Source organism: Bubalus kerabau, chromosome 12, assembly GCF_029407905.1.
Source record: "Bubalus kerabau isolate K-KA32 ecotype Philippines breed swamp buffalo chromosome 12, PCC_UOA_SB_1v2, whole genome shotgun sequence".
NCBI lineage: Eukaryota > Metazoa > Chordata > Mammalia > Artiodactyla > Bovidae > Bubalus > Bubalus kerabau.
Window position 1 is genome coordinate 19485444 of NC_073635.1, and position 23217 is coordinate 19508660.

Sequence of the window (23217 nt, forward strand, 5' to 3'; positions counted from 1 at the left end):
CTTGAGGAGAACATGAGAAATGAGAAGGAAGGGTGATGCTTTACGTGTAGAGACCAAGTTCCTTTTCAGAAGAACCTGAACGTTGGAATGTGGCACATCTCCAGGGATAGGTTCTGTTCCTGTTACAGGAGATGAAATCTCTAATTCCAGGTGGGTACGCATAATTCAAAGAGAAGGTATTTTGAAACCTGATACATGGTTATTCTTAATAAGCTATGTTTTCCAATCTGTAACTATAAGAAATTAATATTTGGATGCCAATAAAACTGAAAACAGTAACTGCTCAAAGAGGAAGGTGACGGTGGGAAGAAGACTGAGGGAGCAGCAAACACTGAGGCCACGGAGTAGTGCTTCACATCTAAATCTGAGTGTTGTTTGTTAGGCATGTGTTATATAAAATACTTAGTGGTGGTGTAGTCTTCAAAAGATTGGTCTAAAGAGCCTGGCTATGGAGGCCATTTTCCAGATAACTCATGTGGCTGGCAGAGCCTTAACATATGTTTTAAAGGTCCAGACCTTAAACCACAGAAGCTGTGAGGAAACTTAAAGATAAATATAGAGTCTATATGTGGGAAATCTATAATTAAAATAAAAAAGTTAAACTGTTGTATAAAAAGGACTAACACAAGCCTCTTCATCAGCAGCAGTCCTGATTTAATGCAGTCTGTACATGTTGGATGATGGGTCTGCCCTGCCATGCAGGCACTATTTTTTTTTTAACCTCTGTGGCCTTAATGTTTGATCCTTACAGGATTTGCGTCACTGATCCATATCACTGCCTGTGTGATGTCAGCATGTGGGTGTGCAGTTAGTGAGACCTAGTTAACCTCATGTGCTGTAGTAAATCCCAAGCGCTATTTCCTACTAGGATAACAAAGAATGATTCATGGTTGTTCACATTGGACTGGTGCTAAAAATAGTGATGTTCACAACCTGCTGCATCCACGCACATTAATATCAGAGCCTTAGTAGCTTTCTAAACAAAAGCCCTAAAAATAACTCTTGTTTAGAAGCAGGTGCTTGCTTGGTAAACATATCTACTGTTTTCTATCTATATACAGCTTGATTTAGTGCTAAAGATACATTCTAACCATAGTATGATAGTCATTCTTCATGCTTTTCCTACTTGATATGCTTGTCACTGATACATCTGAATGCTTAGCAAGTCTGATTATAGAAATTTTTAGTTACCTGTTCACAGATAAATGAAATTACCCATAATTCTGAATCATCCTTAGACTCCTGATTTTAATAGTCTACTTCATCCAGCCTTAAAAAGGAATAATAAATTTTCAAGGAAAAGAAAGGCCCCTACAGCAGTGAATAATAATTTCCTTGATCTTTTTTCTTTAATCTCCTACTTCACTCTTTTCCCAGATTACAGTTGTCACACACTTCTAATGCGCGGGATTAGTGTTAGAGTCCATACTTGCAAGGACCTTTCAGTTACACTAAGGAAAATATGATAAAAAAAAACACATACAATCAAATTACAGTCGACTAACTCAGTTCCGTTCCAAGACTGTGTAGGCTTGTGTTGTTTGCCAGCCTCATGTGAAAAAAAATTATCAGGTGTTTTGTAACCTTAACAAATAAGCATCGCTTATTAATAGGGTGACCTTATGTCCCATTTTGTCTAGGACAATCCCAGTTTATTCCTCTCATCTTGATATCTAACTGGTTTAACATTTGTTCCAGACTTTTCATTTTTTAACAGAGTATAATTAATAGTTCCATTAAAATAAGCTCTGATGTATATGATCAGCCATCATTTTGTGTTGCCAGTTTCTGCCATGATCTCCTCTAAGCAGCTTGTCTATCTCTTGTTTTTACTTTAACTTGTGATTATACTTAAAGGCAACTAGAATAAACCATTTCGCTTTTCGTGACCCCTGTCAGAAGTAAGTCAAGCATGGCAGCTAAGGTACCTAGTAGTAGAGCAGAGTGGTCTTTGATAAGGAGGGCTAAGGACAGAACTCCTTCCAGTCTCCTGCCGGTGGCCACAGCAGTATGTGTTGCTCATGCCCCTGATGGCCACTTGGTGTCACCAGGCCTCCAGTAACCCTCTGCAAACATTGAGGCAGTGTTGAGAAAATAAAAACCATGAGCCTTTTGTTTGTTAAAATTGTCATATAATCAGGTACAAAAGGGAAAATGAAAAATGTATTCACCACTGCAAAATGTTTTCCTGTAGTTGAGGATAGTGGGGGGATAGAGCTGAATCTTGTTAGGAGGGTACTGAAGACAGACCTCATGCTTCCCAGGTGGTGCTGGTGGTAAACCAGACAGGAAAAGGAGCACGTCAAGACTGCATATTGTCACCCTGCTTATTTAACTTACATGCAGAGTACATCATGAGAAACTCTGGGCTAGAAGAAGCACAAGCTAGAATCAAGATTGCTGGGAGAAATATTCAGTAACCTCAGATATGCAGATAACACCACCCTTACAGCAGAAAGTGAAGAAGAACTAAAGAGCCTCTTGATGAAAGTGAAAGAGGAGAGTGAAAAAGTTGACTTAAAGCTCAACATTCAGAAAAGTAAGATCATGGAATCCGGTCACATCACTTCCTGGCAGATAGATGGGGAAACAGTGGAAACAGTGGCTGACTTTATTTTGGGGGGCTCCAGAATCACTGCAGATGGTGATTGCAGCCGTGAAATTAAAAGATGCTTACTCCTTGTAAGAAAAGTTATGATCAACCTAGACAGCATATTAAAAAGCAGAGGCATTACTTTGTCAACAAAGGTCCGTCTAGTCAAGGCTGTGGTTTTTCCAGTAGTCATGTATGGATGTGAGAATTGGACTATAAAGAAAGCTGAGCGCTGAAGAATTGATGCTTTTGAACTGTGGTGTTGGGGAAGACTCTTGAGAGTCCCTTGGACTGCAAGGAGATCCAACCAGTCCATCCTAAAGGAGATCAGTCCTGGATGTTCATTGGAAGGACTGATGTTGAAGCTGAAACTCCAATACTTTGGCCACCTGATGCAAAAAACTGACTCATTTGAAAAGACCCTGATGCTGGGAAAGATTGAGAGCAGGAGGAGAAGGGGACGACAGAGGATGAGATGGTTGGATGGCATCACCGACTCAATGGACATGAGTTTGGGTGGACTCTGGGAGTTGGTGATGGACAGGGAGGCCTAGTGTGCTGTGGTTCATGGGGTCGCAAAGAGTCGAACATGAATGAGTGACTGAACTGAACTGAAGCAGACCCCAGTAGAGGAGGAAGTGGAGATCAGATCAAAACTAGAAGGGGGGAGATAGCTTTAATACAGTGTGAAAGGACAATGATTCTTCAGAAAATAGAAGAGGTGAGAAGAGTTTGTAAACATTGAAAGAGTTCAATTTTATGCTGAAATATGTAGTTGAGGTTGAATTGGGGGACATCCTTAAAGAGTGGTGGGGATCTCTGATAATCCCTGTAGAAAACAGCATATAAGTTTATTAGCCAGGAATAAATTCCTGAAAGGATTCCTGAGCAGTGCTGATGGCTGAGTTAAGGTTGGATATAATTAAATTCATAAACATGCCAGCCCACATAACATTTGATTTCTACAGTTCAGGTCTATGAGAAAATGGTTAAATCTGATTTATTAAAATTGGGTATTTTTAGTGAAGGCAAGGTAAAAGGAAGACATGGATGGGAAAAAAGATCAGGCCATGAAGACACAGGTGGATCAGGAGAAATAGGAGATCACTATGAGGAAGACCTGATGTCGTAGAAGAAAGACAGCTAGTGAAATGATAGATACAGGGACCAGAGACTGAAACATGAAAGTTTTAACATTTCAAAGATGAGATCCTGTAGTGGAACTCTAAGTGATAAATTCTAAGATATATCATTGAACATGCATTACTAAAAACAGAATAGAAGAGTTCAAGAAAGGTATAAGTTAGGTTTTCTTGGACACGGAAGTCGTCTTGCTGATGGGCAAGAGCTGGGAAAAACACTGTGAACATGGTGCGGAAGTTCTCAATAAATGACAGCAGTGAGAAGGGGCAGAGGGTAGTGTGTTACCCTGTGTTACTATGGCATGATCTCAAGGGAAAAGAAACCGAAGCATGAAACAGTAACAGTAGTGCGCTGGGAAGCAGCCCTCCGGTGTCTGGAGCCTGCCTCAGGAGAGAATGAGAAGCCACTGCTCCCACCAGCTACTGGAAAAGCTGTCCTGGAGGCGAGCTGGGTTTCATTTAAAGAAAGCCCATGAGCAGGTGTTCTGTGAAAACGTTGAGGATCTAGGGGAATTTATAACAAGGAAAATGTTCCAGTGAGCACAATGGGAAGAAATAAGAAGATCATCCGTTAAAGAAAGTCGAGAAACGGAAACACAGCTGTGTGAGAACATGAGCCAAAATGAGGAAGTGGGCTGCCGGGACTTGCTTTTTGTTTAGGGGCTAAAGATCAGAGGCATGGTTGGATTTACTGGGAGCCTGAATCCAACATTTATGAGAAGATTCTGTTGAGACCAGGAGACTTTTAGGTATTAAGCTATGCTCTTCAGGGCAGCTTTGCCTTTTAGTGAGACTTAGAAGGTAACAATTATCCTTCCCCACTAGTGAGAATGATACTTCAGTGTCTTATCTCCTCTGAAATGTCTGGCGTGTATTTATTGAAACCTCCAGGCTATCCCTTGCCAGTTCTTTTCCAGCTTTTTGGAAGACTGAGTCTTTGAACATGGTTTATATATGTTTAAAATATTGCCTTATTGTTAAAATGATCCTGGCTTTGTCTCATTGTGTGCTCTTGGCAAGTTACTTAATTGCATTCTGCTTCAATTCCCTTACCTATAAGTGATGCCTATTTCAGTTATTGTGAGGATTGAGTTAACACATGTAAAACATTGAATAGTACCCTGTCCATTATTACTTTCTCAAACGTGTGTGTGTGTGTGTGTGTGTGTTCAATCATGTCTGACTGCGACCCCTTGGACTGTAGCCCGCCAGGCTCCTCTGTCCATGGAATTTTCCAGGCAAGAATACTGGAGCAGGTTGCCATTTCCTACTTCAGGGTGTCTTCCTGACCCAGGGATTGAACCCATGTCTCATTTGTCTCCTGCATTGGCAGGCAGATTCTTTATCACTGAGCCACCTGGGAAGCCCCATAGTGACCATTCTTATAATAATAACTATCATTTATTAAGTGGTGCCAGCCAGTGTACTTGGTACTTTAAATTTATCTATGTATAACACATGTATACCTGTGGCGGATTCATTTTGATACTTGGCAAAACTAATACAGTTATGTAAAGTTTAAAAATAAAATAAAATTTAAAAAAAATTTATCTAGTTTGATTCTCACAACAATGCTGTGAAGTTGATTGTTTTAACCATTTTATAGAAGGAAACTGAGTCTCAGAGAAGAGCAGTAAATTGCCTTGCTAATAAATATTGATACTGTTATTAAAACTTACATCTTTGATACCAAAATCCACTTTCTTTCCACTGTTCAATTTATTACAAATCACATTCATTATCATTACCTGTATATTTGTATTAGCTATAAATAAATTTACTTAACTACACAGCACCATAAAGTAATGAAAAGCCCTCCAAAGTTCTTACAGTCTTATTCCCCTCTCTTACAACTGAACATTTAGTCTTCTTCCTCGTCTCTACACATGCTTGAGTAAAGTAAGCCCCAGTCATGACCTGTCTTTTCAGATTTCATGAGCATGAGTGAGAATACCATCTACCAAGTATCTGTATTAGTGTCCAGGTTAAACCTTTAGAAACAACAAGAAAAAATCAGAAGAAAAGAAAGTAAAACCAGTAATAAAAAAAAAAGGTAGTGTTTATTAACGAGATGTTAAATGCCAGTCTGAAATAGAAATCCCATGCTTAAGGAACAAGTTGATCAAGCCTGTATTCTGTATATAATTCTTTTGTGTACTGTGGGCTTTTCTTAAGGGTTGCCCACAATACACACAAGAATTTTAAGGGATGAGTATGGAGAGTGCATCAGGTTACACGAGGACATTTAGGAGTGAATCTTCTAAATTAGTGTTATATGTGTCCTAAAATTTATAAATGAAAAGCAGCCGGCTGGGGTAATAAAATTTGAATTAGTAGATAGTGTGTAGGGCTTTCCAGGTGGCTCTAATGGTGAAGAACCCATCTGCCAATGCAGGTAGACTAATGAGACGCTAGTTCGATCCCTGGGTTGGGAGGATCCCCGGGAGAAGGGCGTGGCAACCCACTCCAGTATTCTTGCCGGTAGAAGCCCATGGACGGAGGAGCAGAACAGGCTGCAATCCATAGGGTCGCAGAGTCGGACATGGCAGAAGCGACTTAGCACACAGGCCTATTAGTTATAAGAGGAAAATGAGAACAAAGGGAATTATTTTACATCAGATATCTATGTTTCCATGAATATCTTGATGAGCTTTTGAGTTGGTTCATAAAGCAGTCTGAAAAATTTCAAATTCAGGGCAGAATCAGTAGAAATCTTTTAATCATTTACTGTATGCCAAACACTGCCAGAGGGAACGCTTGCCTTTTTTTTTTTTTTTTTCCCCCTTCCCTTTCCGCGGGTCACTGCAGGTCACGTGGTCAGTATCACGTGACTCGGTCAAAGGATCTTTTCCTCGTAGCTTTGCAAAAAAAAAAAAAAGCAGCAGCCGCGGTTCTCCAATTAAAGCTGTTAACGTGTACTACGCTGTTTCCTTGCTGGATTTTCTTGTTCTCTGCTGCTACTGTAAAAACAAAATGAGTGGTAAGATTTACTGGTTTTGAACATTCTGCTTTTATTTTAAAACGTAGCAAGTATTGTATTACTCTAAAGTCATGCCGTGTGTTTTTTCAATAGATGCCAGATCTGTCTCTGTAAAAATTTTACATTGTGGCCATGTAGTTATAAAAAGATTAGACTCTTGTTTAGAGCTGGGTTGATTTTATATTCCACAGAATATTCCTTTCCAGAGCCTTTACTAGGATTTTCTTTTTACAACTAAAATCTGCAATTTGGCATCAGATTATTTGGAAGCCATTGTGAAAGCTTGCTTGTAGAGAGAATGTGTGGCACGTCAGCAGCCCGTTGAATGTTAAGAATTTGAACCCAGACAGATCTCTCGTTTTGTTTTATTTTTTAATCTAATGTCTGCTAATAAAGAAAAAATTTTAAAAGAGTTGACATTTTACTAGATGAAATACCGTCTTTACTAAATCATTGATGGCAATTTTTAAGGAATTGAGGCTTCTCAAATTTCTTAAGGCAATTGGTAAATAGAGTTGTTTACTCTTATGCAAGATTTTAGAAAAGGAAACATGCCCTTAAAAATCAATAGGTATATGATTTGTGGTAGATTTTGCTCAAATCGTATATATTATTAAGGAGTTACTTGGTGGATCTACAGTGATTCAGATACAGCTACTCTCCTGCCAGATGTGTGTTTAATGGTACAGTCTGTAACAGACTTAGCTTCTTCACTGGGACAGGAGCTCCGTCACTGCCCTTAATCAAGAGTTTGTAGTTAATCTTTTCATACCTCCTAAATTAAAAAGTATTGTTGGAACTAAGGAGGTGATGGAACTGCATCATCAAGTATGCGAGGTTTTGGAGTTTTGCTGCTCTAGACAGGAATAGCAACAGAAATGGTGCTGTAAATATTGTAGTTCTAAGCAACAAAATAAATATCTACATTTATTTTGTTTATACAATGGGAGTTTTATAGGTTGTGTTGCATGTTACTTCACACCAGTATTTTAGATATTAAATAATGCTATACATGAAGTGTGTGTGTTTTTTGTTGTGTTTTGTTTTGTTTTGTTTTAAGAAAAAAATCTAACCTTGCACCATTTTCCCTCAGGGTAAGAAAATTCACTTGCTAAAGTGAAAAGATTACTTCATAGGGATATGAGTTAATGATTATTCCTGGACTGCATCTAGTTATGGGTTTACTGCTGGTTTATTTGAGATTAGGTTTGTTTTGAGCTCTCTTCAGTAATCACACTTAGATATAATTAAAGAATAAAGTAGAATTTTGTACTACTAAATTATAAACACTTAGCAGCTTTCAAAGTATATTATGGTTTGAATTGCAACTACTTAGTATTTATATATTCATATCTTTAGTGAAAGAAGAGCAACCCAAAGCAGTTATGTAGTTTTATAAGTTTAAATGTAATTGGTAATAATTTATTTTTTACTCTGATGGCTAAAAAACAAAAGCTTGTTCTGATAACTTGAAATAGGGATTAAACTTGACCACATATGCAAGGAACCAGTCTCTGGCACATACAGTAGAAACACAATAAAGTAATTTCCTTTATTAAGATTATAGATAATAGTTTTCAGTGAATTCTCTTTCTGGTTCTCAGCTAAATTTCACACATTCTGAATAATCTCTAAGCCAGACCTCAGGATTCAGAAAGCTAGCTTGCTATAGTTTTCTATAAATTAGCTAACAGAAGTAAACCAGCATAACTTTAAAACTGCTGTCATTTCTTGAGTCCAGCATATAGAAGTTGAAAGGTGAGTTTTGGATGAAGCCTCTCTTGCCTAGAGGTGTAAAGCACTTCACAAGTATTGTTTAGTAAATTTATAGGTAATGTTGACTTAGATGTAGAAAAATTTTGTTTTTGTTTTCCAAGGATATGAAAATAAAGAAGGCCTTACTTGTTCTTAGAAGCATCAGAGCATATTTCTTAAAGCTCATTACATCAGTTGCTAAAAAATACATAATATTTTAGTGTTTACTAAATACATAGTAGAAATATATCCTTAGATATGAAACAACTTTTTAAAAAGTTGTTGGGAAAGGATATTACTATAAAAATGAAAGGAAATGTAGAATAAGACAAGCTGAGTTTTCTTTTTTTTAAAAGGACTTTTCAGTGTAAGAAACAAAAAAGGTGTCTTTGGGTAAATACTCGTATATTCCATTTTTGTAACGTTCTCAAGCCCCCAAAGGCATGACTTAATGCATTACAGGGTTAAAAGAGATTTTTAACCCTAAGAAAACAAGTTCCAAATTTCTAACTATCCTTCCTCTTACTGCTGCTTCCTCTTGACTTTTTCTTGATTTTTTCTATTGTTTTTTCAAATTTTGCCTTTTGTATTTTTCATTGATTTTATATGCAAAGTTTGGTTTGATTTTCCAGTGGGTCATTGTTTCTTAATTTGCACAATTTGCACAGGAATTACCTGGGACATTTGTAAGTACACTGATTCAAGACCCCCACTGTAAGCATACTAAACAAGAATCTCTAGCTCCCTGACGAGGGATTGAACCCGCAGCCCCTGCAGTGGAAGTGCAGAGTCCTAACCACTGGACTGCCAGAGAAGTTGTGCTTTAAAAATCTCCCCAGGTGACTGTTATGATCACCAGGCAGGTTTGAAAAACACAACTGTAGGTAAAGAGCAGTCAGTGCCCTTTACAAGATAAACATTTCTATTTTAGCAGGCGAATCATCTGAATTTCCTTTCATGGTTATACACTATTAGTTTAAGGGTTTAGTTTAAAATGAAGAAATTCAAAATGTAATTCAAATTGCTTTCAGTTTTTGCTTGTTAAGTAACCCAGGATTAATACATGATTTCTGTGATCTGTTCAGGTCCTGCTCAGGTTCCAATGATGTCCCCAAATGGTTCTGTGCCTCCGATTTATGTGCCTCCTGGCTATGCCCCACAGGTATGTTTTGTGTTACTTTTGTCTATATATGTGTGTGTGAGTGATCGTAACATTACTATTTAATGCAAACAAAATTTAGGTGCCAAAGCTTATTACCCAGTATAGTATATCTTTGGTAAATCTATTTCAAATATTTTAGCACATTCAGTGCTATTTGGAAAGGAGGAAAAATTAAGTTAATAGCACTCATCATTTGGCCTTGTCTTTGGGTGTTGAATTATAATAAAGAATTAATTTTAGAGTTTTTTCTCCTTGGATATATGAATAATATAATTAATATCATAAGGTTTAAAGGCACCCATGCTAACATTTTAAAATTAACCATTTACTTAAAAGTAATCCAAGCCAGTGCGTCCAACTTCTTTTTTACACTTATTCACAGGTGCCCATGATCATTGCATGGCACATTCTGGTCTGTACAAGAGAATTTAGACCTGTAGACCTGCAACCCTAAGGGCTAAGGGGATCATTATCACCACACACCTGTAGCTCTTTCTTACATACAAGTTGAAAAGCTCTGACTTAGCTTACTTATTTGCACAAGCAAACTTAGTAAAACTGTAAAATCTATAGGTGTCAATATCTGCTACTGAGATCCTACGTAGTCAGCACTCATTGCTTCAAAAGCTTTTTGGAAATAGCCAGTGTCTTATCCTAGCACTGAATATATACTTGAAAATTTTTTTAAGATGTATTTATTTATTTAAATTATGGCTGTGCTGGGTCTTCGTTGCTGCACGCAGGCTTTCTCGAGTTGTGGTGAGTGGGGCTGCTGCTCGCTGCCGTGTGCGGGCTTCTCCTTGCAGTGGCTTCTCCTGGTGCCGCTCCCAGGCTCCAGGGGCACAGGCTTCAGTAGTTGCAGCACACAGGCTGCATGCGCTGTCCCGCAGCATGTGGGATCTTCCCAGACCAGGGATTGAACCCATGTTCCCTGCATTATAATAAGGCAGAATCTTAATATAATATATTAATATATTAAATATATTATAATTAATGTATATTTGATTATATTAAATACATAATAATTATATTAAGATATAATATATCTTAATATAATAAGACAGATTCTTAACCACTGAGCCACCAGCGAAGCCCCTATACTTGGAATTTTCTTCAGAAAATTCCTCTCTCATATCCTCCCTGATTATGCCAAAATACTGGTGGGCTATTGTGGTAGTTTCACTGGCCACTATGTGAAGCCTACCCCACTATATGATTGACAGCAAAAGAGGACCATGATGCTGGGGAGAATGAAAATAGTATGAGAACTAGAGTCAAAAAGCTGGATCCATATCATGTTTAAAACCCTTGCTGGCTGCATGGCCTTGGACAAATTAACTTCCTTGAGCCTCAGTGTCCTCACTGTAAGATAAGATGATAACATATATGACATAACATAGTTGAAAGTGAAGAAAGAAATGGCAGCTCACTCCAATATTCTTGCCTGGAAAATCCCATGGACAGAGGAGCCTGGCAGTCTACAGTCCATGGGTTCGCAGAGTCAGGCACAACTGAGTGACTGATACTTTCACTTTCTTTCATATTTGAAAGTACTTTGTAAGCGTTCCAGAAGAATAATCCGCTCATTATTTCTGCTTTTGTTTAGCACGCTGACTCCTTAGCCTGCCTGCCTTTTTTACCCTACTAAATCTACTCTCTGGTATACACCAAACCAAAGCCTTCTTCCAGCATAATCCTCTTTGACCTCCAAACATTTGTTAAAAACATAGTCATGTATAGATGGGAGAGTTGGACCAAAAAGAAGACTGAGCACTCAAGAATTGATGCTTTTGAACTGTGTTGTTGAAGAAGACTCTTGAAAGTCCCTTGGACTGCAAGGAGATCCAACCAGTCAATCCTAAAGGAAATCAATCCTGAATATTCATTGGAAGGACTGATGCTGAAGCTCCAATACTTTGGCCTCCTGATGTGAAGAACTGACTCATTAGAAAATAAGACCCTGATGCTGAGAAAGATTGAAGGCAGGAGTAGAAGGGGACGACAGAGGATGAGATGGTTGGATGGCATCACTGACTCAATGGACACGAGTTTGAGCAAGCTCTGGGAGATGGTGAAGGATAGGGAGGCCTGGTGTGCTGCAGTCCATGGGGTTGCAAAGTCCAACACGACTGAGTGAGTGAACAGCAACAGTCCTCTTTGACCTCTGAACATTTGACTCTTCCCTGGTGGCTCAGTGGTAAAAGAGTACGCCTGCCAATGCAAGAGCCTTGGGTTTGATCCCTGGGTCAGGAAGATCCCCTGGAGAAGGAAATGGCAACCCACTCCAGTATTCTTGCCTGGGAAATCCCATGGACAGAGGAGCCTGGCGGGCTACAGTCTGTAGGGTCACAAAGGATTGTACACTACTTAGCAACTAAACAACATTCATATGATTTACCCCAGATTACCCCAGATTTTCTTGAAGTAATGCTATCCTGATTCTTCCTACTTCTGTTTGCTCCTTTTCAGACCTTTCTCCATCTCCCTAAAGAGGATTACGTAGTCTTTTCTCTCTAGCATAGCTCAGTTTAACAAGCATGTTGAATGGCATCATATGCCAAGCTCTGTATTGGGTGCTAGTGACATAAAGATGATTAATACATTATTCAAAGGCAGCTGTAGGTATTCTGCTGTTCTCTCAGCTAACAGTATCTTTCATTTTTATGGCAAATTTCTACTCTTCTCAATTCACTCAATTATGACCTTCTAGAATTAACTTTCCTTGAACCTTTTCACGTGCCTTTCTGTTTGGGTTCTCATAGCACATTATGTATATCCGTCTTTTAACAAATTTTTCACATTGTTTAGTTAATAAATTCTCTTTCCTGAGAAGAGAAGATTATGAATTCATACAGTTCCTGTATTTAACAGTAGTCAACAGATATGCATTGAGTGCTCTTACATGTTAGGAGCACTCAGTGCTTGAATAAAAAGAGGCAAGGACCTCTGTACTTCTGTAGTTTACATTCTGTGGGAAAAAGGAAACAATAAGCATAATAAATGCATAAATTGTATAATGTATTAGGTGGTGAGTAAAATGGGGGGAAAAGAAAGAAAACGGAGCTAGTTATATTTTAAGATAGGGTTGTCAGACTAGGCATCATTGGAAAGGTGCCTTTGAACTAAGTCCTGAAGGACAGTTGGGAGTTAGCCATGCATTTATTCAGGGAAAGAGGATTCTGGGAACAGAAACAGCTGGTGCAAAAGGCCTAAGATGAGAGCATGCTTGGGAACAAGGGGGCCGTTGCGGCTGGACTGAGTCCTTAAGGCACGATAATAGTAAACATGAGGTCAGAGAGATAGTAAGACTAGATCATACAGAATTCTCATTCATCTTTATTTCCTCAGTGCTGAGTACAGTGCCTGTCATGTATTAAGGGCTCAGTAAATACTAGTAAATCAATCAAATGGTCATCCAAGTTAAGATTCTGTATCTTTTTTAAATTTTATTTTGCCATGCCACACAACATGTGGAATCTTAGTTCTCCAACCAGGGATTAAACCTACACCCCCTGCATTGGAAGCACAGTGTTAACCACAGGACCACCAGGGAAGTCCAAAGTGCTGTATTTTTAGGGCAAGAGCCACTAAAATAATCTTCTTATATAACTTCTTGAATTTTTTCACTTCTGTGCTCATTAGTTGGCTTGTCCACTCAGTGCGGTCTAGATTTCTTGACACATAAGGCCTTAACATGGTTCTGTTCTGGTTTGTCTCTGTACCCTTCTCTTGGTAAATGTAATCACCTATCTATTTTTTCAGCCAAACATGACTACTCACATGCTCACTTGATGTTCTTCTTTCTCCATGGTTTTCTTAATGCTGTTATCCGGGGAATGTTATTCATTCCCTCATTTCTGCCTTTTGAAATTCTACCCATCTTTGAGAACCTAGATCGAGTTATTTGTACCATTCTTTAGTTACATATACGTACCTGATACTATAATTTTGTGTCTATATATTCTCCTTAAATGGGATTTTAAGTTCCTTGAGTGTATGGAGGTACCTTTTATTATTTTTGTTCTGTAGTAACTCAAATACAGTATGTATTTCATAAATATTTGTCAAATAAGTGAATGAACTTTAACAGTAATCATTGTCTCTAGGAAATGTACCATTTTTAAGCACACAGTGGTAATCCAAAGACAAAAATCTATTCTCATCGTTATTGAAATAATTTAAGTACCTAGTGTGTAAGAATGAATTCTAACATTTTGACATCACCTTTGAAGTACAACCCCTATTGCCTGACATACACAATTTCTCATGTTAGAAAATACTTACCAAGAGCCAAGTTCTTGGCACAGCTAAGAGCTTGGTAATTGTCCAAAATTTGACGCATAAGCAAACATAATTATATTAGCAAAAATAAAGCTGGGAGTTGAACCAAACATTAAGACACGTGGATGGCTGTTAGAAGGTGCATGTTGTATTCGGCTCGGTGGGAACTAAGGAGCACACAGACTAAATCCAGGAATAGCTGTCATCTGCAGTCTCTTTCTAGACTTCTGTACACTGTTCTCCCCTTGGGGCAGCAGTTTAATCAACTCCATCCCTGCCTTCTGTGTATCTGTTGTTGAAGGCCAGTGGTCGAAGGAGGGTCAAGAATGTTTTTGCTATCAGATCAGATCAGTCGCTCAGTCGTGTCCGACTCTTTGCGACCCCATGAATCGCAGCACGCCAGGCCTCCCTGTCCATCACCAGCTCCCGGAGTTCACTGAGACTCACGTCCATTGAGTCAGTGATGCCATCCAGCCATCTCATCCTCTGTCGTCCCCTTCTCCTCCTGCTCCCAGTCCCTCCCAGCAGTGTTTTTTGCTATACCATCATGTAATTCAGTACATACACTAACAGGATTCAGCAAATGTAAATATCCTAAAACATTTGGTCAGACAAGCAAGGACTGCAAAAACTAAAATCCAGTATGGCAGAAACTAACACAATGTTGTAAGGCAGTTATCCTCCAATTAAAAATAAATAAATTTAATTTTAAAAAATTGAAATCCAATGTTGGGACTCTCTAGCTCTACCACTGAGGAAGTAATCATGCTACAAACCAAAGAGCATATTGAGGCGGAAAAATTAAAGATTCAAAAGATAAATAATCTTAGATGAAGATCAAGATTTAACAAAGTACTTAAGTAGAAATGAAGAAATCATGATTTACCCAGGATAAATCAACCTTCAAATTTTTTGTTTGTACGAATGCCATTAAGTTTAGAAGCACTTATCAATAATTCACATATATTTTAACTTGATTTTTGAGAATAACAGACAGGGTATTATATATTAGGTAATTTGGGGATTCATTGGTTTTGTTTTTCTCATTTGCAATTTGCAAAGCCCAAAGTTGCCATTAAAATTGCCAATTTTTTTATACTTTCTTTGCTTCTTTTATCTAAGAGTTCTATAATATTGTTAATTTATATTTGTACCTTATTTCTCTGATACTTCAGCATTCTACATAGCAGTAATGAAAATAGTCAGTCTTAATTTTTTAGTTGCATAGCTTTTGTTGTTGGATCAGAAAAATGGATCATCATTTTTTAAAATTTTTTATTAACCATCAGGTACTTGCAATATGATTGGGAAGCCTAAAGTTAATTAAAATTTTATGCATAAAGTAGTCCTGGGTGTTCATTGGAAGGACTGATGTTGAAGCTGAAACTCCAATAGTTGGCCACCTGATGCGAAGAGCTGACTCATTGGAAAAGACCCTGATGCTGGGAAAGATTGAGAGCAGGAGGAGAAGGAGACGACAGAGGATGAGATAGTTGGATGGCATCACCGACTCGATCGACATGGGTTTGGGTGGACTCCGGAAGTTGGTGATGGACAGGGAGGCCTGCCGTGCTGCAGTTCATGGGGTCACAAAGAATCAGACACGACAGCGACTGAACTGAACTGAAAATGTAATTGTTCACCAGAAGCTTAAATGTCAAGGAATATTAATTTTGCAAGTAAGCCAATGGGAAATATATTTAGTGATAAAGAACAAATAGAGTTGTACATTTTCTGATCATTATTATATGGAAAACTTGGAAAACATGTAAGAGGGTAGGGGAAAAATTCCATCGAGTGTTATAACCCAGAGATACTCTCTGTAAACATTTAGTATGTTTCCCCTTAGCCTTTTCTCTAATTACAGGCATAATTTTAGACATAACCTTAAGGAACTTGATTATTACAGTTTAACAAATAAGAAAGGGAAATTTATAAGTGATTGACATACTGCATAGAGACAGAAATATGTGCCAGCTGAACTCAGACACCAAAGGGAGAAACAGTACAGTAAACAAAAACAGTGAAAACAAATGATGACGCAGAAAGCATATGGTGACGGGTGTAGAAGGAACTTAGTTTCCTGGCAAATAATAACAACTTGTAGTCCCTAAGGGCATTGCAGCTCAGAATAACACTTGATATTTTAGTGATGAAGTTAATGAATTATCAAGAAAATAATGTAGACTTATGAATGGGACTCCTGAAAGGTAATACCAAAAGTTTCTTCCTTCTGCCTTTCTGTAATGGCTCCTTGTTTTTTATGGAATGTGGGTTGTTATGGTGATGAGAGGGTACCTAACAGGGAGGGGATTGTAGATCTCATAATGTGGGGAAAGGGCCTGTGTCAGCTTCATGAAAAGTTTCAGATTACTCCTTTGAGCTGGACTTGGTATTTCACTGTGCCTTTATGTCAGCACACAGCAATGAGGTTAGTAAATCTTTCAAAGATTGTACAAACAAGTCTGATCTCAGTCTTTGTCTCTCCTGGAAAGAACAACCAAAACAGATGGACAGCAGTGTAAGAGACTGAAAGGGGATTTAGAGGTTTAGATGAGGATGAAAAGACACAGTAAGAGCTGGACAGAAAGGTTGTAGTTGCTTACGTTGCTGTGTGCTTGATTAGATGTTGGATGAATCTGTCAGATGAATGGCCAGAAATATCTGTAATACTGTTCAATAGCTTAAATTTGGAGTTGTTCAGAATGGTGCGATAGAAGTAGGTTGCTAGAAGTAGCAGGGAAGCAAAGGTTGTAGGAATTGAAGAAGTCACAAAACCCTAGTAGTTAGCTATTTTTAAGGGGGGTGGGAGATTTGAGTAGAACTAATAGCATATATTTCCGGTCATATCAGTCATCAAACAAACATTTTTTGAGCATCTGTCATACACTGCATGTACCGTACCAGTTATTGGGGAGAAAACAGGATACAGAACAGATCTGTCGTGGAATGTCCATTCTGGAGCACGATATAAAATATCAGATAGCAAACACAACCTCCTTTCTCTGCAGCCCCTCTCAATTATGTCTGTGTTCAGTGAAGGAAACAAAACAGGGCTTTTGTCTAATTAGATATTGCATGGTGTATGTGGTTAGGTGGTCAGACTGTGTTGATATTTCCATTTATCTCATCGTCTTTAATTTCTTTAACATAGACTAATTTGGATTATATTTTACCTTTTTTTCCTTCTCAGAACTTGTTGATTTTATCTTAATCTCTGCCATCATTGTACCCTGTTGGTGTAAAATTCATTGTCTTGGCTATTTCTCGGCAGCTAGAGACTAGGCGGATAGTTTGAGGTCTCTGGCTTCACTCTAACATTACTGGCTGCTCAGATGATTTCTTGAAGTGGTGGAGTTCTCCACACCCTCTTGATCCTGATCTGGCTCTTTTTTTTTTTTAATCTCTGTATCTTAGTTTTGTTTGTTTTTTTTTTTCTTTTAATTGTAAAATACACATTAAAAATATAACTGTTTTAAAGGTTCAGTTCAGTGGTATTAAGTACGTTCACACTGTTGCACTACCATCCATCCCCAGAACTCTTCTTGCAAAACTGAACTCTGTACCTTATCAACCTTAAAAATAAAATACATAGTTAACAGCAAAATGATGTTATTCATGAATAGCAGAGAAATTGTAGTGCAGGACATGCAAACTATGGCAAACCATAGGCAAGTTCCCAAAATAAAGAAGAGGACCCTTCTTAAAGAAAGGAGGGGAGTTGGGAAGGGGTGGTTTTTGAGCAAAGTCCATTGGAGGAAAGAGAGTTGAGGGTTATGGCTGCTTCTGATTAGGCTAGTTATGGTAGTTTCTCATTGGCCATACTAAGCAAGGAGAAAATTTTTCCTTCCTCCAGCTGGGGTATGTAAAGTAAGCTTCCTTACGGTTGGGAAATGCAAGGTATGTGATTCCCGCCAGAGTCTGCAAGGGATAGCAAACAGTAGTGCATGAGAGTTTCCCCTCTTCAGGGCTTCCAGACTATTTTAAGTCAGGTTTCTTGTTGAAATCTCATTTCACAACCTTTTAAAACAATTAACTCCCCAGGCTCCCTTCCCTCAGCTTATCTGTATATTTGAAATGTTCTTATTCAGCAGAAAAGTGGTTTTAATTTCATAAGCAATTTAGCCATTTCTTTTTTAACTGATGAGATCTCACTTGTGTTTGTGAAATTTAAAAAGGCACCAGGAGGCAGGTATTTGTGGATTTTGTGCTAACAAAGTGAATAAGACCATGGAATTGAAGTCAGCTTATCTGAGCTCAGTTACTAGTTCCTCCACTTACTGCCTGTGTGACGTTGCAAGTTATTTAACATCTCTATGCCTCAGTTTCCCTGTCTAAAAAAAATGGAAATAATAATGCTACCTATTTTAGCATTGTTTTGAGGATTAAATAGTTAACACATGTCCCTTGAGAAACTTACAGTTAAATTATAGAGTAAGACATGTTGGAAAATTAACAAATACTACAGTGTTAGGGATACCAAACAGATGATAGAGAATAAATGCAATAGAAGTGATAGGAAAGAGAGAACACTGAGATTCTGGTATCTAGGAAAGGGTTCACAGAGAGCAGTCGAGGAAACTACAAGCTGCTAACCCCACATCTCTTTCAGCATCTGAAGTTACATTCTTTACCTTCTCATCTCATCAGTCTGTACTTCTCTTTCATCTAGATCAGACTTTTCTGCTCCTATCTAAATCCTGTGCCCCAGCTGGAGTCCTGACTGTCCTCTCCTTTTGCCTGCTCAAGGACATTACTCTAGCTCTCTCTCTCTCCCCTACATCACAGTTTCTTACTCTCTGATGGATCATGCTCATTAGTATATCAGCATGTTGTAATTGCTCCCACTAAAAACAGCAACAGATTTTTTAAGCTGCTTGACTCTTCTGTCACTTACCACCCTACATATTCCCTTCTATAGGAAAACTTTCCAAAATTGTGAGAAAATTTAGCTCTCTAATTCTCCTCACTTTGTCTCTTCAGTCCGCTCCACTCAGGCTTTGCCCCTATGATTATGCTAAAACTGCTGTCATCAAGGTCCCTATGACTTCCAAATTGCTAAATCCAAGGGTCAGTCCTTGGTCTTCATCTTATTGAACCTGTCATCGACACTTAACAAAATCGATCCATTCTCCCTGATATACTTAACCAAACTCTACACTCTTAAGTTTTCTTCCTCCCTTACCTGTTTGTCCTTTCCTATCTTTCTGGAACTGCAGGCCACTATTATCTAACTGCCTACTCAACATTTCCACTTACAGACTTACCAAACTTACATGTGCAAAACCTAAAACTCCAGATCTTCTCCCTACTCTGCTAAAGTAACTTGTTCTAACCTATAGCTTTCCCTTTCACTGTTGGTGAAATACCATGATTCCAAAAGTTTTTCACACTTCTCCAGTGGAATTATCAGCTAAGCTTGTTGTTCTGCCTTTAAAGATATGCAGGCTGTGGGCAGCTTCTCACTCCCTGCACTGCTGCACCGTGGCCCACGCCACCACCATCTCTTGCCTAGATTTCTACAATGACTTCCTGAATGATCTCCCCATTTTTGGCTTTGCCCTACAATCTATCCTCAACTCAGCAGCCAGAGTAACCCTAGTAAATGTAAAGGTATATCAGGATTTCTCAATCTTGGTACAATAAACAATTGTAAGCCAATAATTTTTTGTTATGGGGGGGCGTTGTCCTCTGTGTTGTAGGGCATTTAGCGCCATCCCTGACCTCTACTCACTAAATAGTACCTCCAACTCCAGGTGTGACAACCAAAAATGACTCCAAGCATGCTCAGTCGCTTCATTCATGCTCAACTCTATGGACTGTAGCCCACCAGGCTCCTCTGTCCATGGGGATTCTCCAGGCAAGAATACTGGAGTGGGTTGCCATGCCCTTTTCCAGGGGATCGTCCCAACCCAGGGATTGAACCTGCGTCTCTTATGTCTCCTGCGTTGGCAGGCAGCTTCTTTACCACTAGCACCACCTGGGAAGCCCTAAAAATGACTCCAGATACTGCCAAATGTCCTTTACAGCAAGGGTCCCCAACCTCCAGGATCTAATGCCTGATGATCTGAGGTGGAGCTAATGTAATAATAATAGAAATAAAGTGCACAATAAATGTAATACACTTGAATCATTCCAAATCCATCCTTACCCTAAGTCCATGGGAAAACTGTCTTCTATAAAACCAGTCTTCCTAAAAGTTGGAGACTGTTGCTCTAGGGAGTAAAATCACCCCTCAATGAAAACCATTTGTTTCTGTGATGGTCCTGCATCTCACTGAGTACATATAGTCTTTAATAGCCTATACAGTACAACCTGCCTGACTTGGCCATCATCTCTACCATTTTGTGTCTGTTGATCTTATCTGCTTCTGTCTTTTCTCCTTCTTTACGCTGATCCAGTCACACTGGCTTCCTCCTAGCCAGTCCTACTTTAAAGGCTTTGTTCTGACTGTTCCCTCTTTCCAGAACAGTCTTTCAGATTTTTGCCTGGCTAATTCCTTCAATTCCTTCACATCTCTGCTCAAATTTCACTTTACCAATAAGGCCTATCCTGATCATTCTTTTCTACTACAACCGTCCCCCTTTTGCCGTACTTCTTATCCCCCTCCCCTGGTGTGCGGTTTTTCCCGTCGTGTTTATCGCCATGCAGCGTGCTAAATGACTGACTCTTGCTGTCATGTTCGTCTGCCCCTGTTAATGTGTGTGCCCACACAAACGTGTCACTGGTTTTTTCTTTCCTAAATTACCACTATCTTCTTGTTCAAAAACAAATTTTGTTTTAATGAATGGAGGTGTGGTTAGTGCTAGATTTGGAAGGATAGATGGGACTTTCATAGGTACAGACTGGGGGAAAGTAAAATGAAGAGGGAAGATGGCATAAGCCAAAGTACAAGATAAAGAAATATGCAGGTAAGTATGAAGATAGGTGTTTTAGTGTGTTTTAGTGTATCAGCCTGGCTGGAATGAAGGGTTCAGAGCTTGGTGTGGAAGAAAGAGAACAGCTATAATGAGAGGCTGGAACCAGATGGAACACTAGGTTGAAGAGTGTGCACCATGCAGTCCTATCAGCAGTGGGGGTCATTTAAGATTTGAGTCAGACAGTTGATAAAGGTGAAAGTGGTGTGTTAATGGCGGACACTGTGGTTTGGCTCACTCAGAATCCATTTCAGACTTCCTCTCAGGTCCCTTCCTATAGGTTAGAGGCTGAAAAATGGTAAACAGTTTCCAGATTATCTTCAGCTAGGGTTCCAGATAGGGTGTTGTTTCCACCAATCATAGGCAGTTGTCCAGGCTTGAATCCAGAACTGGGTTAAATAGGGAGACATGGGATATGAGGTCTCCACTGTGCTGGAAACAAATGTTGTAGTCTTCACCGAGTGTATCAAGACAGTGATTCATTTGCTTTTCTGGTTCCGTGTTATCTCACAAGTCATCTCACACTTCATCAGGGAAAGTTTAATAACCTATTTAATAGCAACTATATTCTTCCTAAAGCAGTAATTAATTTGTAAGTTAGGCTTATCTGTATCCAAGTAACTGTGTTTTCTAACATCCTTACCAAGCACGTTTGTTTATAAACAAAATTTGCTATTCATTTAGGCGTAGTAAAACGTACTCTTCCATAGTAAAATGCGAAAATATTAGGATTTGCCTTTAAGTTACTACTTTACATTTTAATCATTTTCTGTTATTAGCTGTTTGTTATACTTCAGTAGTGATTATTTAAGTCTAAAAGATAAAGAACTCTTCTTTTAGAAGTATTTCTAATTTTGAGGTAAAATCTTGTATCTTTTTAGTCCTTCCTGTTTGTTCTTGTTCCAGTGAGGTTCAAAGGGAAATCTGTCATTTTAAAAAATATTTTTGCACAGTGTGACCCCTATGTAGAAATGTGTAATTTCTAAGACTTAGAGCCACAGATATTTTCCTTAACTGGGAGTGTTTTTGCCTCCCTTGACATGATCTTCAACTATTAAAATTGTTCTGGTCATGGTCCTAAGAGTTTTATGCCTAAATTTTTTGCCAGTATACAGTTAATCTGGGGAGTTTGGATCCGGTTTTTTTCCCCATTGCTGTTTCACAATTTCTGTTCTTTCCATATCTTATTTTTCCCCTACCTCACAAAAAGAAAGAAATTCCTGACCCTGTTATATTGAAACCAGAAGGTCCCTTGAGACATTTGGTCCCATTGCTACATTTTAACTGTATCACTAAATGCATGTCACACCTAAATACCGAATATCCTAACTCACTGTGTATATTATTATTTAGCCAATCTTGTCAGTGTTTTAAGATTTATATTGCATTGTATAACAAAAACTACTTCATGTTGTTCGGTGCTAATTCATATGTATGTAATGTATTTAATAAAATCTTTTCATGTTGGTTCTGTAAAATTTCTTAATTAACTCCTGATCAGTGTAATAATTTTTACTGTCACATATCTGGAAAAAACTGCATACGTCCTATGGAAGAAACTTTTAATCTGTTGTTCATTTTATAGGTTATTGAAGACAATGGTGTTCGAAGAGTTGTTGTGGTTCCTCAGGCACCAGAGTTTCATCCTGGTGGTCACACAGTCATCCACCGCTCTCCACACCCTCCTCTGCCTGGTTTCATTCCTGTCCCAACCATCATGCCCCCCCCACCACGCCACATGTACTCACCGGTAACCGGAGCCGGAGACATGGCAACGCAGTATATGCCACAGTATCAGTCTTCACAAGTATATGGAGATGTAGGTAAGACATGTAGAAAGCATTCTTGTTTTGTGGAGTTGCTGGTCTTTGCTTGGATGTAATAGGTGCTATTATCACATTATATAAAAGAAACCAAAAAATGGTAACTATCACAATAATTTTCTATCACTCAAACACTGTGTTAAGGGAATTCTAGTTAGTACTCTGTAATGACCTATATGGGAAAAGAATCTAAAAAAGAGTGGATATATGTATATGTGTAACCCATTCACTTTGGTATACAGCAGAAACTAACACAACATTGTAAATCAACTATGCTCCAGTAAAAATTAACTTGAAAAAACATGTTAAATGTTTCATCTTCATGCCCACCCTTCAAAGCAGGTGAGTAAACAGAAAATCAGAAAGGGAAAGTAACTTAGATCGTGCAGCAGCGTTCACTGGGGACGCACTCAAACAAGAGGTCTACTTGTCTGTCCCGCTGCTCTCTGAGGAAATTTTTTAGTTAGGGGTGATCATGCTACTGTTAAATTTTGAAGCCTCTGATGCCACTAACATTGCTAGGTTCTATAAGATACTGGGGGAAAAAAACGAAACATAATCTCT

At 38.6% G+C, this 23217-nt stretch overlaps 1 protein-coding gene across 10 annotated transcripts in view; it reads left to right on the forward strand.

Annotated features, from left to right (window-relative positions):
* The window catches only part of FNDC3A (fibronectin type III domain containing 3A), a 241822-nt gene that overhangs the window by 183373 nt on the left and 35232 nt on the right, over nucleotides 1-23217 (forward strand). For 9 of the 10 annotated variants that reach the window (XM_055542133.1, XM_055542130.1, XM_055542135.1 and 6 more), the window contains 2 exons: nucleotides 9556-9632; nucleotides 22416-22653. In XM_055542133.1, coding sequence (XP_055398108.1) covers nucleotides 9556-9632; nucleotides 22416-22653 — 315 coding nt within the window. Of the gene's footprint in view, nucleotides 1-6062; nucleotides 6716-9555; nucleotides 9633-22415; nucleotides 22654-23217 lie in introns of those variants that run through there. The other variant, XM_055542138.1, reaches the window with a different exon arrangement.